The 17,132-nt window shown below is 44.2% G+C and overlaps 1 protein-coding gene and 1 long non-coding RNA gene across 8 annotated transcripts in view; both read left to right on the forward strand.

Annotated features, from left to right (window-relative positions):
• Positions 1–884: 884 nt before the first annotated feature.
• ZDHHC20 (zinc finger DHHC-type palmitoyltransferase 20) overlaps positions 885–17,132 on the forward strand; it is a 78,685-nt gene continuing 62,437 nt past the window's right edge. For 3 of the 7 annotated variants that reach the window (XR_009259325.1, XM_058721349.1, XM_058721525.1), the window contains exon 1: positions 886–1,192. Coding sequence is in view for 3 of the 7 variants with exons in the window: in XM_058721349.1 (XP_058577332.1) it covers positions 1,075–1,192 (118 nt within the window). In the remaining 4 variants the exon portion in view is untranslated. Of the gene's footprint in view, positions 1,193–17,132 lie in introns of all 7 variants that reach the window. The other 4 variants (XR_009259285.1, XR_009259275.1, XR_009259380.1 and 1 more) reach the window with 3 other exon arrangements.
• On the forward strand, positions 2,836–9,685 carry LOC131507724 (uncharacterized). Its single transcript, XR_009259676.1, has 2 exons — positions 2,836–6,529; positions 9,120–9,685. It is a non-coding gene; the product is annotated as an uncharacterized LOC131507724 (long non-coding RNA).

The raw sequence follows: 17,132 nt of genomic DNA on the forward strand, positions 1-17,132 counted from the left end.
GGTTGTTATGACTACAGGCATCATTTAGCAAGGTGCCCCACTTGTAAATAAATTCTCGAAGATTCAGTAGTCGTTTGGGGGGCAGGCAGCCGGTGGTTCCTCCACTTCTCACAACCCGATCTTAAATTTGGGTTCCAGATCAAATTGCCAGGTGCTACATGGCTTCTATACTAAATTTCAGGCAACTACCAGTTCCACCTTCGAAAAATGATAACGCCCTGGGGTCTGAGGTCGCCCCTGGGTACCTCCTCCTCCTGGGAAGGAGGGATCAAAGGGGTGTTTTCATCTGTCAGTTCTGCCTGCAATACGGAGCATATTACTTCCAAGTACAGGGGTTCCTAACCTGAGATGCCATCGTAAGCCTCGGAGGAGCTTAAAACAATACCCATTCCTCGCCCGCACTTGAGGGGGGCACGGTCTGCTCCTTAACGGAAAATGGGCCCCGACTAGTCAGAGTCCGCAGGACCCCAGGGGAGCAAGTTCCGTACTTCGTGGCCCGAGGCCCACGACCCGGCCAAGGAAATCATTCCCGGCTGCCCCCCGACGTGAGACGCAATCCACGAAAGCCACGTCCTCTCCCGGGCAGCCATCCAGGAAGCGTCCGTCGCCGCGCGCACCGCTCCGGGCTCGCTTCCTTCTCGGCCCCGCGGGCCGGTCCGCACCCAGCCCCGCCACGCCCCCAACGGCCGCCGCCGGCGCAGGCCCCGCCCCCACGCCCGGGCCCCGCCTCCTCTGGCGGCGGGAGCCACGCCCCCGGAGGCGCGGCGCGGGCTGCGGCGCGCGGAGGCGGGGCGGGCGTGGGCGCGGGGGCGGGGTGGGGGTGGGGGCGGCGGGATGCAGGACCGGGGCGGGACCCGGCCGGGCGAGGCGGGGGGAGGAGTCGCGGAGGGGCCTCCCATCTACTCTTCCTGGGGCTCGGGCTCGGGCTCGGCCTCGGAGGCGGGGCGCCTGGACGAGGAGCGGCCCGGAGCTGCCGAGTCGCCGCCGCCGCCGCCGCCGCCGCCGCCGCCGCCGCCGGGGGCCTGGCGCTCCCCTCGACCGTGGGGCGCCGGCTTCTGCAGCCGCCAGCGGAACATGGCGCCGTGGACGTTCTGGCGCTGCTGCCAGCGCGGCGTGGGCTGGGTGCCGGTGCTCTTCATCACCTTCGTGGTCGTCTGGTCCTACTACGCGTACGTGGTGGAGCTGTGCGTGTGTGAGTACCCGGCGGCCGGGCTGCGGGCGGGCGGAAGGCCGGGCCTCTGCGGCCCCGCGCCCCGCCGGCCGGCGCCTGCGCTCGCCAGGCGGCCGGGGTCCGGCCCAGACCCGGGAGGAAGGCCGGGCCGCCGCGCCCGTGGCTTTGTCGCGGCGGTGCGGGGCGGCGCCGCCTTCCGGCGTGCGCGACACCCCGCGCCGCGCTCCTCGGGGCCGAGGTCGGGGCGGAGCGAGGCGGAGTGAGCGTCCTGGGGTCTGCGGTCCCCCGCGGGCGCCTCGTTCTCCTGGGGCGGAGCGCTCAGAGAGGGGCTTTCCTCGAAAGGAGCAGCCGCACATCGTGTGTGTGTGTGTGTGTGTGTGTGTGTGTGTGTGTGTGTGTGTGTGTTGCATTCTTTGCTTTTGTTAATGTTTGCAATAAAGAAATCTGTCCCTCCTAGATCGCCTAACCAGCGCGGGAGGAAAACTGTGCCACCCGAAGAGCCGGCTGGGGGCCGGGGCGGGGGTGGGGGGTGGGAGTGGGTGGGGACAGGTGGTCTGTTCGCTGTCCCCTGCTGACCGCAGGCAGGTGAGCGGCGCAAGAGTGAGCGCCCGCTTCTGATTTCTCGTGGCGCGGGACCCGTTTTAAAGTTCATTTCTTTCGAGTCCGAATCCAGGAACTTACACAAAATGCCATTTGTAAGACCGAAAGAATGAGTGAGATGAGATCTAGCCCGATTCTCTTTTATATTACGTCCATGCTGGGGGTTTGAGGTCTTATGTTCGTTACTGCCGATTCTCTCGTTAGTTCTTCGTACCCAGTTGCTCACCAGGTTCCCTGGGATTTAAAAAAAAAAAAAAAAGAGGAGTGGCATGGCGGTACACTTCGAGGACGTACGATTCCGATTTGAATAAGTTGCCGTTAAGATGGAAGGGAATTGTTTGTGATCCAAACGTTGTTTGAGGGCTCCGACTGTGTGTGTCACAGTGATGGGTTGCTCGGCCTTAAATGTTCGTAGGCTTTGAGTGTGCGGCTGTTCTAGGGTTAGGCTAGACGGTTAGGCTAGCCTTCTGCTTTCCCCTATGTCTGCTGTTTATACCAGTGCGTCGTGAAAACTCAGGGCCGAGTGGGAAGTGGTGTTTGTAAAAGCAGTCCCTGGGCATCCCAGAATGATCTAGTTCGTCCCCAGACTGAGGCCAAAGCTCTCCAGAGGGCTCTTGTGACATGCACTTAAGAAGAGCCACCTGAGCTAGACTGATCCCAACAGGATGAAATGAAAAGTAGTTACAGCACCCAGTCCTCTTGCAAGTGGCAAACCCGGGACGCGTCGGGTTGTGGCTATGGGATCTGTGCGGCTCTCTACTTGGTTTGGACCGAGTTCTGCACGTGAAAGAATGCTTTGCTTCAGGAAGTTTCAGGGTCGGTTTTTAAATGAAAATAACCACCTTCCAGAAAATTGTACAGAAAACTACCCCTGCGACTAGGCCCAGAATAAATTAGCTGTCAATAACAATAACGTTCATCTGTTGAATGTGATTGGAAAATGATGTTTGAATCGGTTAAAATTGACTAGATGTAAGTATTTCTTGAAGCTGCTTCCCGAAAGCGATAGCGATCATAGGATTGATTCTCTTCCGCTTTTGATAATACTTGGTCTTATATCTCATTTAATTCTGTCAGGAGATTATTCCCACGCCATTCTAATGCCACAGTGGCTTCGAAGTGCATCTTGTGAAGGAACACGGTTACGTCGAAACCACACGTCTTAACCTGTAGATGGGTTTTGTCCAGAATATCAAAAGGTGACATTAAACATAAGGAAAGGGAAATGAATATGAGTTGGGAAGTGCTGGGTGCGAGTGTGGGTGGAGGGGACATTTTATTCTTTCCCTCCTTTAATCCTCAATATCTCATAGCATAGATGTCTCTACAGATGTAGGAAATGAGACTGAGCACATAGGTCGTCCTTTGGTCACACAATGGTTGAGTGGCCGTTGTACTGTGATCCACATCTTTATACTCTCCAGGTAACCTTTAGTGCGTCAGTGCAACTCTAATTGTTCCACGATTGGGGAAGGGGTTTCGGTGGGGATAAGTGGTTGCCCTTTCTGGAGATCGTAACTTGACTTAGGCTTTAGGCCCATCCTTTAGAGAGCATACCCCAGGATTTCATGAAGTTACACATTCTGCAACAAGTAAGGCCCAGTGCTTGACAAAATTTTAAAATATTCAGTAGTGAAAGGTCTTCCATAGGGCCTGCATTCAATACTTCTAAGTTTGGGACGCCTGGGTGGCTCAGTCAGATAAGTGTCTGACTTTGGCTCAGATCATGATCTCGTGGTCTGTGGGTTCGAGGCCCACGTCGGGCTCCATGCTGATAGCTCAGAGCCTGGAGCCTGCTTTCGGATTCTGTTGTCTCCCTCTCTCTCTCTGCCCCTCTCCCACTCACACTCTGTCCCTCTCTCTCTCAAAATAATAAATAAATATTTAAAAAAATTTTAATACTTCTAAGTTATCTGAGTTTAACTAGGGAGGATTTGGGAGGCCTGCAGTGTCACGGGACTGTCTGGTTGAGCATAAAAGCTCATTCACTTTCATAGTAAAACTATCTTTACTGCTTATATATATTTATGTTTTCATAGCACGGACCCGGCCACTAGAATATATCGCTATATAACTTTGCTTTAAGTTGAGTGAAGTGTGAGTTTTACTTGAAGTGCTGTTTTAGCACTATTTGCAATAGCTAAACTGCAGAAGTAGCCCAAGTGTCCACCGGTTGATGAACGGATAAAGAGGAAATGGTGTATATATACAAGGGAATATTACTCGGCCATAAAAAAGAATGAAACCTTGCCATTTGCAACAACATGGATGGAGCTAGAGACTATTATACTAAATGAAATCAGTTAGAGAAAAATATCATGTGATTTCACTCTTAGGTGGAATTTAAGAAACAAAACAAATGAACAACAGGAAAAAAAAAGGCAAACCAAAAAATGGGCTGTTAATTACAGAGAACATAGGGGAGGTAGGTGAGAGGATTGGTAAAGTCGGTGAAGGGAATTAAGAGTACACTTGACGAGCATGGAGTGCTGTATGCAATTGTTGAATCGGCCTGTTTTACACCTGAAACTGATACAACACTAGTATGTTAACTACATGAATTAAAATAAAAAAATAAAGTGCTGTTTTAATAATTTTTATAGAGTTTTCTTAGTTCCTGGTAATTTTTTTATCAAACCAGATGGGAAAGGATGATTGTATCTTTACTGTGTTAATTCATTTAATACTCAGAAGTGAAATAATCTGTCCAGGGTCATACAACCAGTAAGTGGCGTCAAGTGGCTTGGAGCTAGAAAGAATTTTGTGCTTTCAAAATTAGCTGCTATGCGGGGCGCCTGGATGGCTCAGGCGGTTAAGCGTCCGACTTCAGCTCAGGTCGTGATCTCGCGGTTCTTGAGTTCGAGCCCCGCATCGGGCTCTGTGCTGACAGCTTGGAGCCTGGAGCCTGCTTCGGATTCTGTGTGTGTGTGTCTCTCTCTCTGCCCCTTACCCGCTCATGCTCTGTCTCTCTCTGTCTCTGAAAAAATGAATAAATATTAAAAAAATAAAATTAACTACTATGTAAGAATAGTCTACTTGGTTATCAGGATCTGTACACTGAAGGCAGATTTCAGTCTTATCTGTAATATATATATAGAAGGTAATTTTCTCCTAAAAGGTAGCCGCAGAGGGTTCCTAAATATCTCAGACAATTAAAATGCCTGGCCCACAGGAAGACAGTTGACAAATAGGTTATGAGAGGCCCTCGTTCCATCTTAGCCTCTGTAAGTTTCTAATTTTGTAATTCCATACACACACGTATGAAATGTGTAATTCCTGTTACAAGACGGAATAATATTGAGGACAAAATCGAGTAAATTAATTAATCGAAGGTGGCCATGTTGCAAGGGTGATAAGCAGAGAAATAAGGATCAAGTAATTAGTCATATCGGTGCTTGGTGTTCAGCTGAACTCCTCTTTTGATTTTCTCCCAAGGCTCATGTTTAAACATGAATTTATGGGCGGATTGCCCCATTTTTACGCTTTGGTCAAGATGGTTATTTCTGAGGAAAGTGCTAATTCAGGTTCCCAGGGTTTTAACAGGATGTCTCATTCAGGTCAGCGAGAGCTGTTGATTGTAGACGTGTACCTCTTATGTGGCATGTAGAAGATCTTAGAGCCCAGAGAGATTTTAGAGATGATCTAATCATTGCATTTATTTAGCTTATGAAGAAACTACTGCATGGAACAGCTGTGTGGTTTGCCCGAGGATGGATATGCCTCTTTTCTCGGAGAGAAGTATGTAGAGTAGAAGTGGAACCTCTGAGTCTATATATCTGACATTCCTGTGTCTCCTTCGTAATTTCTTCAAATTTGGAATGAGGCAAGATAAATAGTTGAAATATCAACATTGAGCGTAGCTCTTGCCACAGTTGATTCCAGTGTTTTTTATTGATTTCAAAAGAACCAGCTTTTGATTTTTCGTGATTTTATTTTCTATTTCATGGATTTCTTGCCTGATATTTATTATTTCTTTTCTTTCTTTTACTTTGGGTTCCTTTGCTCTTTTTTCTAGTGTTTTTTTTTTTTTTTTTCTTTTTAGAGAGTGCGAACAGGGGAAGGGCCAAGGGGACGGGGGAGAGAGAATCTTAAGCAGGCTCCGTGCCCAGCATGGAGTCCAAGGTGGGGCTCCATCCCATGACCCTGGGATCATGACCTGAACCAAACTCACGTTGGACACTCAACCGACTGAGTCACTCAGGTACGCCCACTCTTTTTCTAGTTTCTTAATACGGAAACTGGAGTCACTGATTTGAGTCCTTTCTTACGTGTTTCGTCTTGGAAATTTACTCCAGATACTGCTTAATTCACATCCCATCAGTGTTGATATGTTATACTTGCATTTTCATTCAGTTAAAACAATTTTCTAATTTCACTTTTGATTTCGACTTTGACCCATGGGTCAGACTAGAACTATGCTAGTTTGCAGTTATTTGAAGATTTTTCCAGGTACCTTTTGGTACTGATTTTGAAACAGTTCCATGTGGTTGGAAGACATACCTTGCATGACACGAGCCTTTATGTACCTGGGCTTGTTTTTTTGGCCCAAAATGTGGTCTGTGGTAGAAGCATTTCATCTGCATTTGAGGAAAATGTATTCAGTGTTCAGTCGTGTGTTTTGCTGTTGCCATTAGGTAGAGTTTTCTATTATGTCATGGTGTGCTGTGGATGTCAAGGCAAGTTGGCTGACCGTGTTTTTCAGGTCTCCTGTGTTCTTGCTGATTTGCTCTTTGTTCTAGCAATTAATTATTGAGAGAGGTATGACTATAATTACGCATTTGTCTCTCCTTGTAGTTCTGGCAGTTTTTGCTTCATGCATTTTTCAGCTCTGTAATTAGGTACATATAATGTTTGGGATTATTGTGTTCTCTTGGTGAATTGACCCTTTGTCATTATGAAATGACTTTCTTATCCCTGGTATTGTTTGCTTTCAAATCTAGTTTGGCAGATATTAACAGTACCACTAATCTTCCTTGTGATTAGTGTTAGCATGGCAGATCCTTCCCTGTCCTTTTAACTTGTTTGTGTCTTTATATTTAAAATGCATTTAAAATGCCTGGGTGGCTCAGTCGGTTCAGCGTCCCAACTCTTGATCTCAGGGATGTGAGTTTAAGCTCCACATTGGGCTTCATGTTGGGTGTGATGCCTATTTTAAAAAAAGGATTGAAATGCATTTCCTATAAGCAGCATGTAGTCGGGTTTTTTGTTTGTTTGTTTGTTTGTTTGTTTGTTTTAATTCAATCCAGTCTGAAATGTCTGGCCTTTTTCCCCCTTTTTTGGGGGTGCTTTATAGAGCTAAAATTGACATATTATATTAGCTTCAAGTGTACAACATAATAATTTAAAATATAAATATATTTGACATAATTAAATGATCCCTGCAGTAAGTCTGGTTAACGTCCATCACCCACATATAGTTAAGTAATTTTTTTGCTTGTGTTGAGAACTTTAAATATAAACTCTCTGCAACTTTCAAATATACAATAATATTATCAACTATAGTCACCCTGCTGTACAATCTATTTTAATTGAGGTGTTTTAACCAGTAACATGTAGTGTGATTATGATGTAGTTAGGTTTAAGTCTTATCATTTGCCATTTTTTAAATCTGTCCTATCCTTTGTTCCCTTTTCCTTCTCCTTCTGCCTTCTTTTGAGATTATTTAAAAAATTTTTTTACTGTTTATTTTTTGAGAGTGTGCAAGTAGGGGAGGAGCAGAGAGAGGGGGCAGAGGGTTGGGAACTGGCTCCACGCTAACAGCAGGGAGCCCAACATGGGGCTCAAACTCAGGAACCCTGAGGTCATGACCTGAGCCAAAGTCCACGCTCAACTGACTGAGCCACCCAGGCACCCCTTGAGTTAATTTTTAAATGATTTTTGAGTTTTGGTTTTTTTAAATGATTCTATTTTCTCTCCTTTGTTGGCTTATCAGCTGTAACTGTTATTTTAGTGATTTGCGTTAGGGTTTACAGCATACATTTTTAAAAATGGTTTTATGTATTTTTGACAGAGAGAGGGAGCGTGTGCGCAAGTAGGGGAGGGGGGAGGGGAGGGGTGGGTACAGAGGATCTGAAGCAGGCTCTGCACTGACAGCAGAGAGCCCGAGGCGGGGCTTGAACTCATGAGCCGTGAGACCAACACCTGAGCTGAAGTCAGATGCTCAACCAACTAAGCCACCCAGGCGCCCCTTAGAGAGTCTAATTTCCACTTGACATTCAGTTAATGTGTGTTCAGTTGAATAGAATCATACAGTGAGGGTCTTCAAAGTCACTTGAATTGTGTTTGAATATGTTAGAACAAACATCCACAGTAACAATATTAATTAAATTGTAATTACCTGACATATATTTCCGTAGTCTTCAGGGTTGAAGCCTAGATGAGAATGCTTATTGGTTCTGTATCTGTAGTCTTTGTTTTGGATAATGAAACAATGATTCTTTGAAATTATGCTCATATTATTTAGGAAAAAATTCTGGCTCCCTATATCTCATCCCCAGTGGTTGACATAATTATAGGAAAATTTAAGATGTGATTTAGAATATTTTTAAAAACCTTCTTATTTTGTTATTTCCTTTTCCTATCTGTTCTCAGATCCTGGAGTGTAGTAATTTTCTATATAACTTGCCTTTTGAAAGCTATAGTGCCCTGCAAGCCTTATTTACATTCTATAATTATCCCAGCCTTCTTTCCTTTTTTTCTTTTTCTAAAGAACAGATTTTTTTTTCTTTCCACTGCTAGTGAATTAATCTGTTCTTATGTTATTCTCTGTTGAGACCAGAAAGCAAACTGGTCAGAGAGCTCTATAAACAAGTATCAAAAAAAAAAAAAAAAACACAAAAAAAACCAGAAAACAAAAACAGCTCAACCCAAATGAACAAAAAGAGCTTTTTTTTTTTTAACGTTTATTTATTTTTGAGACAGAGCATGAACAGGGGAGGGTCAGAGAGAGGGAGACACAGAATCCGAAACGGGCTCCAGGCTCTGAGCGGTCAGCACAGAGCCCAATGCGGGGCTTGAACTCACAAACTGGGAGATCATGACCTGAGCCAAAGTCAGATGCTCAACCAACTGAGCCACCCAGGCGCCTCAGAAAGAGCTTTTATTATATATTCTTTTATATAAACCAGTCCTTTGCGTCTTCACTGGTTTCTTATAAGACAGGAGATATGAAGGAGAAGGTACTGGACAACTTAGAAACCAAGGCAGACTGTTTGGAAGAGGGTGATGCCCTAGTGATACAAATAAAACTTTCCTTCTCCCCTGGCCTCTTCTAGTTTGTGACACAGAAGATACAGCATGTATCTTTGTCTGTCTTTGTCCTTGTCTCTCTCTCTCTCCCCTGAACCAGCTCTTCCTGTCCTAGCTCAGTAAATAGTTTCATCCTTCTCGTTTCTTGGTTGACGAATCATCCCGTATCCAACATCAGCAAATCCTGGCATTGAATCTGCCTGCTGACCATCACTACTGCCACTGGATTCGTTCAAGCCACCATAAAATCTCTGTCTTGTGAAGCAGATTGAAAAACAGGATTCCAGCAATTTGCACCTCCTTTCGTCAGGATGCGGAGTCTTTGCCTGCCCCGTGAGTCTGGGCTTGGCATTGTACTGGCTTTGATCAATAGAATGTGATAGAAGTGACGTGTGAGATTTGGACCCGAGGCATCAAGACGGCATGCCTCCCCTGTCTCTGCTCTTTGAAACCGGTTGCCTTAAGGGAGGTCAGACTCTATGGAGAGAGAGGTCCAGCCAAGATGAGCTAAGTGCCAGAGGCCTTGATGTGTGAATGAGACCATCTTAGACTCTCCTGCCCCAGCGGAGCTGCCAGTTGACTGTAACGAGCAGGAGAACAGTCCAGCTGATCACGGCCTGAACTGCTAACCCCCATGATTCCTGGAAATAATACATGGTGGTTTTTGAAGCCATTGAGGTATCGGTGGTTTGTTACATCATTGTAGTACTCGACATTTTTGGCGCTCTCTCCTCACCCCGTACCCCGTCCGTTCTCCACACAGCAGCCGGAATAACTCCTTGAAAATCAGTACCACATTTGTCACTCCTCTTCTGAAAACCCCGGCTGGCTTCCTGTCTTGTTCAGTGGACTACCTGAGGTCCCTACCATGGCCTCCTCCCCTCACGACTTCTCCGACATAATTTCCTCTCCATTCCTCCTTTGTTTCTACAGCTGCTACACACTGGCCTCCTGGCCATACTAATACTCGTTGGATGATCTTCATAAATTATTTAACCTGCCTGTGCTTGTTACCATGCTATAAAATGGAATAATGCCGGTCTTGCAAAATAATGTAAAGTTTTTAGCAGAGCAGGCTTTCAGATATTACTGGAGGTGGGGCAAAGATTTAAGTAGCCACTAGCATATTTTTTCTTGTCTTCCTTTTTTGGGCAGTTTTCTTTGTTTTTAGTTTTTTACAATGTTTATTTATTTATTTTGAGAGAGAGGGAGAGAGAGCACCAGCAGGGGTGGGGGGCAGAAAGAGGGAGAGGGAAGATCTCAGGCAGTCTCCATGCGGCCAGCGCAGAGCCTGACATCGGGCTCAGTCACACAAACCGGGAGGTCATGACCTGAGCCAAAACCAAGAGTCTGACACTTAACCAGGTGGCCACCCAGGCGCCCCGTGTTTCTCTATTTTTGACTCTTAGAGTTTTTATCCCTTCCTCCCTCTGACTTCAGTGAATGAAAGAGCACTTTCTTACAGTCTTTTTTAACTCTTAATTGACTGTGTCTGAAGATCATGTTGCAAAAGCGTGTGCCTATCTGGCATGAACGGGTTGGGGGGACGGGGAGTATGCTGAGAGAGGGGGTCCTCCACGTCACATGGGACTTTAAGAAGATTGATACCTGGCACTGTTCTTGCAGGTGTATGAGCTACACAGATTTAGGTGTTACTGAGATACACAGCACGTCGTCCTTAGGGGATGGGCCTCTCCACTGAACTCAAGTAGTAGGTCCCAAGTAAGGGTGATGATGCTTTGATGGAAAACAGGTTTCTCTAAAGTTGAGATCCACACACCTTGATGATAAAAGATCGTTTAAAATTATTTTTAGAACATTTCTGTTCTCTGTGTCCTCCCACTTCTTCCAATGCTTCGTTATGCTTACTAACGTGAACGTAGGCCCACCCAGTTGGAATCATAGGAGGAGACATTTTTATTAGCGTACTAATTGGACAACATATAAAACTAAGTATGAACTTATTAAATGTGAAGTCTTCAGGGAAGCTTTTTAAACTAATTGCATGAAAAGGATATCATCAGCACCTGAAGGAATTAATAACACCGAAATGTTATTTTTGCACGTGGATCGCATATATCACTGGTGTGAATTTACACTGATTTTTTCTTGTTCCTGGTACTGTATGATTCTTATTTTTCTGTGGATAAGTGGTATACTTTTTACAAGTATTAAAAAAGGAGAAGTGAGAGGTCATGGCTATGAGAAATACCATGTACACACATGCAGTAGCTTCCTAACAGCCCTCCCGCCCCAAATGTCAGCAGGAATCATTACAAATCCGAGGCAAGATGATTACTTCTGTGTTCAGCACCCTCCAGTGGCTTTCCTCTTTGCTCCTCACGAAATCCAGCGTTCTTTCTGTAGTCCGTCAGGCCCTAAGTGTTCTGGTCTGCCACTGATTTTGACTCCTCCCTTCCTCTGCCCACTTTGCTTCAGCCAAACACGCCTCCTTGCTTTTTACCTGTCGGACCTCGCACGTCCCACCTGGGGACCTTTGTACTTCCTTCTCTTTCTGCTTGGGATGCTTTCCTCCCAGATTCCGAAGGGCTGCCTCTCTCCATCTAGGTTTCTCTCGAAAGGCTCAGCTGTCAGAGAGGCTTTGCTGACTGCGCCATGGAACATAAGTACTTCCTCTTTCACTTTCTTACGCCGCGTTGTTTTTCTTCATGGCACTTACTGCTGCTTAGTGTAGTTATTTGTGTTTCTCTCCTGAGTAATATGTTCACTGCTTTATTTCCAGAACCTAAAAACTGGTCCTGCTTAATATGTACTCAGATATTTGTTGACTGAGTGAATTGATTACATAGCACCAATTTCCATGCTAGTAGAAGAGGGAGAATTGAATGTATTCACATAGGAGATAGCTCACAATCTTGAATACAGATATGCCCCCGACCTTAAGAATATCTCCGTGTTGATTTCATCATTTAACAAACGTTAAGTGCGTATAGTGTTCTCGGTACCATATTTGGCACTGGGAATACAAAGATGTACAAATGTGCACCGTCAAATGCACTTGTACTTCATATAGTAGTTCTTTAATATCACAGTGCTCATTTGCATATTACAAGTTTCCGTTTTAAATGCCAGTGTAATTAACAGTGTTGTATTAGTTTCAGGGGTACAGTGTAGTGATTCAGCAGTCCCATAGACTTCGCATCTCTCGTCAGCATAAGCGTCCTCTTAACCCCCTTCCCCTGTTTCATCCACCACCCACCTCCCCTCTGGTAACCATCAGTTTGTGCTCTGTAGTTGAGAGTCGGTTATGTTTGGTTTGCCTTTGTTCATTCGTTTTGCCTTCTAAATTCCACAGAGGAGTGAAACCAGGCGCTATTCGTCTTTCTCTGACCGGCTTATTTCACACAGCATTGTACCCTCTGGATCCATCCGTGTTGTTGCAAATGGCAAGGTTTCATTCTTTATGGCTCAGTAACATTCCATTGTGAATATATAGCACAGCTTCTTTTTTTTTTTTTTTTTAATTTTTTTTTTAACGTTTATTTATTTTTGAGACAGAGAGAGACAGAGCATGAACGGGGGAGGGGCAGAGAGAGAAGGAGACACAGAATCCGAAACAGGCTCCAGGCTCTGAGCCGTCGGCACAGAGCCCGACGCGGGGCTCGAACTCACGGACCACGAGATCGTGACCTGAGCTGAAGTCGGACGCTTAACCGACCGAGCCACCCAGGCGCCCCTATAGCACAGCTTCCTTATGCATTTACCTGTCGGCACTTGGGTTGCTGCCATAGGTGGTTATTGTAAATAATGCTGCAGTAAACATAGGGGTGCGTATATCCCTTCAAGTTAGCGTTTTCATATTCTTTGAGTAAATACCCAGTTGTGCAGTTCCTGGATCACAGAGTCGCTCTATTTTTCATGTTTTCAAGAACCTCCGTCTTCCACAGTGGCTGTGCCAGTTTGCATTTCTACCATCAGTGCACAAGGGTTCCTTTTTCTCTACTTCCTCACCAACGCTTGTTTCTTAAGTTTTTGGGTTTAGCCATTCTGACAGGAGTGAGATGATCTCTCGTTGTGGTTTTGATTTGCATTTCCTTGATCATTAGTGATGTTGAGTACATCTTCCTGTGTCTGTTAGACAAATGTGTGTCTTCTTGGACAAATGTCTATTCATGTCTTCTCCCATTTTTAATTGCATTATTTGTTTTTTTGGTGTTGAGTTGTAGAAGTTCTTCATCTAGTTTGGATATTAACCCTTTATTGTACAGGTCATCGGCAAACATCTCCCATTCGGTAGGTTTTTTAGGTTGTTGATTGTTACCTTTGCTGTGCAGAAGCTTTATATTTTGATGTAATCCCAATAGTTTATTTTTGCTTTTGTTTCCCTTGCCTCAGGAGACACATCTAAGAAGTTGCTATGGCCGATGTCAAAGGTTATTGTCTTTGCTCTTTTATGGTTTCAGGTCTCATATGTAGGTCTTTGATCCATTTTGAATTTATTTTTTGTGTGTAAGAAAGTCATCCAGTTTCATTCTTTTGCATGTGGCTGTCCAGTTTTCTCAGTGCCATTTATGAAGAGATTGTCTTTTTCTGATTGGATATTCTTTCTTACTTTGTTAAAGATTATTTGACCATATAATTAGCAATTTCCTTCTGGGCTCTGTATTCTTTTCCATTGATCTATGTGTCTGTTTTTCTGCCAGCACTGTGCTGTCTTGATCACTACGGCTTTGTAATATAACTTGAAGTCTGGAATTGTGATAACTCCAATTTTGTTTCTTATTTTTTCAAGATTTTTTTTGGCTATTTGGGGTCTTTTGTGGTCCCATACAAATTATGGAATTGTTTGTCCTAGTTCTTTGAAAAATGCTGTTGGTATTTTGATAAGGATTGCATTAAATGTGTAGATTGCTTTGGGTAATAATAGATATTTTTAAACAATATGTGTTCTTCCAGTCTACGAGTATGGAATGTCTATTTTTTTGTGTCATCTTCAGTTTCTTTCCTCAGTGTTTTATAGTTTTCAGAGTACAGGTCTTTCACCTCTTTTGTTAAGTTTATTCCTAGATATTTTATGTATATTACAAGTTTTAAGAAGCCCTGCCATAACCAAGTCAGTAACTGTTTCACCCAGTATTTTTCTAAACTTTTGCCGTAGAATTCTTTTTTCATGAAATACCTATTTAAATTCTTTTAGACTTGTTGATCTTTGGGGACAAAGCTACCAATAGTGGTGATGGGGGTGGAGGGTGGGGAGCACATCACTACTGAAAGGACTGTGCCTCTGGAAAAAGTGGTATTACAGTCCATCCGGGAGGTAGTAGCTAATTTCTTCTACTTACCTTTTGTTATTAAATTCATCATTTAGGAAGAAAAGTCATTATTGCTGTAGATGATGAAGAATTACTTGAAAAATGCCAACATCTATTTCTAATTTTATGTATTTTTTAAGGTTTATTTATTTATTTTGAGAGAGTGAGAGAGAGAATGAGTGCTAACAGAGGAGGGGCAGAGAGAGAGGGAGAGAGAGAATCCGAAGCAGGCTCTGCACTGTCAGCACAGAGCCCAATGTGGGTCTTGAACTCACAACTGTAGGAACATGACCTGAGCTGAAATCAAGAGTCGGATGCTTAACTGACTGAGCCATTGAGATGCCCCTATTTCTCATTTTAAAAAAGACTTGATAAAATAGTAATAAATGACTTTTGGGCAAAATCACACACGTACAAAATACTTGATCACGTTCTGCTAAAACCAGGAACAAGTAAGATGCTTTGTTACCATGGCCATTGCTGTGTGCCATTGTACTGTATTGACAAAATCAACTGCTATATTCAATCAAGAGAAAATAATTAGAAGCCTAAGACATTGGAAAGGAATAGAAAAAGCTACTTCTCTGTGTAGATGATGTGATAGTATATGTTGAAAAGCCAAGAGGATCAAGAACAGCAGAACACTGAAACCAAAAGAACTGAGTAAAATTAGCAAACAAAAGCCCAATGCTTTGTGTATATACATAATAATTTGTTTGAAAACATAGTGGAAGAAAAGTCTCCTTTTCCACTAACATCAAAAAGATAAAATACTTAAGAATAAACTTAAGAAATATGCCAAATCTGTAAGGGGTAAACATTCTTGAAAAACACAAAAGTAGACTTAAATAAGTGGAAAGACATTTCATATTTCATGTTCATGAATAGAATAACTCAACATTACAGAGACTTCTGATCTCCTCAAATCAATGTATAAATGAATTCCATTCTCAACAAAGTTGTCTTTTTTCTGGCACTAGATAAGTCGATCCTAAAAGTCATTGGGAAAAACAAACAAGAAAGAACCAGGAAACCTCTGAAAAAGAGTCATAAAGAGGGCAAGCCCCACCAGATTTTAAACTACAAAACCTCTATAATTAAATCTGTGGGGGGAGCCTGGGTGGCTCAGTCAGTTGAGTGTCTGACTCTTGATTTCGGGTCAGGTCATGATCTCATGGTTAATGGGATCAAGCCCCACATCGGGCTCTGGGCTGACAACATGGAGCTTGCTTGGGATTCTCTCTCTTTCTCTCTCTCTGCCCTTCCCTTGCTCATGCACCGTGCACGCGCTGTCTCTCTTAAATTAAAAAAAACCTGTTGGGGTAAGGGGGGTATTTGAGAACTCACTCTACTGTCCCTTCAGTTTTGCTCTGAACCTAAAGCTGCTCTAGAAAATAAAGCCTTAAACAATTGGATGGTATGGTGCGTGGATAGAAGTATTGGCCAATGGAGCCGACTAGAATGTCCACAAATAGTAATTATAGAAATGTAGGACATGATGAAAGTAGCATCTCAAGTCACAGAGGAACAGATGGGACGACTGGGTGGATATTTGGTGAGAGATAAAATCCAGTCCATACCTCACATGATACTCCAAGAATAAACTACAAATTGATAAAATCTTATTTTTGCTTTTCTTCTATTTCAGCATTTTAATTTTATTATTTTTTTTAATGTTTATTTATTTATTTTGAGAGACAGCAAGAGCTGAGGAGGGGCAGAGAGAGAGAGGGAGGGAGGGAGGGAGGGAGAGAGGGAGAGGGAGAGGGAGAGAGAGAGAGAGAGAGAGAGAGAGAGAATCCCAAGCAGGCTCCACACTGCCAGCACAGAGCCCGATGGAGGGCTTGATCTCACAAACCGTGAGATCATGACCTGAGCCAAGATCAAGAGTTGGATGCCTAACCGCCTGAGCCAGCCCCCCGGGCGTCCCTAAACTTTTAATTTCAAAGTAATTTCAGACTTGGGAAAAATAGTCCGAAGGATTTTCATATATCCTTCACCCTGATTCCCTGAATGTTATTATTTGCTGCACGTTCTTTGTCATTGTCTCTGAAAGAGTTTGAGAGTAAGTTGCAGATATAATGTCCCTTCACCGATACTTCAGTGATATTTTCTAAGAACAAGTTTGTTCAAACTTCTGTAACAGCACCGCAGACCAGGTGGCTTATAAACAACAGAAATTTATTTCTCAGAAGGCTGGGAAGTCCAACATCAGGCACCACAGATTTGTTGTCTGGTGAGGGCCCGCTTACTGGTTCATAGATGGCCATCTTTTCACTATATCATCACGTGGCAGAAGGGACAAAGGATTTCTCTGAGATCTCCTATAAGGGCACTAATCCCATTCTCGAAGGCTTCACCTTTATGACCTAGTCACCTCCCAAGGGCCCCATCTTCAAAAAATCTATGAATTGGGCGGGGGGGGGGGGGGGGGACACACAAACTTCCATCCGCAGCAAAGAACATTTTCTTACGTAGTATCAGCGTACGGTTCACAAAATCAGGAAATTAGCGTTGATAAAACACTACCCCAGTCTGTAAGCCTTATTCAGATTTCACCAGGTGCCCCACTAATCCCTTCTGCTCCACAGTCCGGCCTAGGATCACACACTGCGGGTAGTCCCCTGTCTTAGTGTCTTTTCATCTGGAAGAGTTGCTCAGTATTGCTTTCCCTCTCATGACCATAACAGTTTTGACGAGGACAGGCTTCCTCTGCGGAATGCCCCTTAAATCAGGTGGTGTTTCGTCACGATTAGATTCAAAGCGCATGTTTTTAGCAGGAGTACCCCAGAGTGACGCTCTGCCATGGATTGTACCATGTGTCGGATGTTAACTTCAGT

Source organism: Neofelis nebulosa, chromosome 1 (genome assembly GCF_028018385.1).
Source record: "Neofelis nebulosa isolate mNeoNeb1 chromosome 1, mNeoNeb1.pri, whole genome shotgun sequence".
In the NCBI taxonomy this organism is placed as follows: Eukaryota; Metazoa; Chordata; class Mammalia; order Carnivora; family Felidae; genus Neofelis; species Neofelis nebulosa.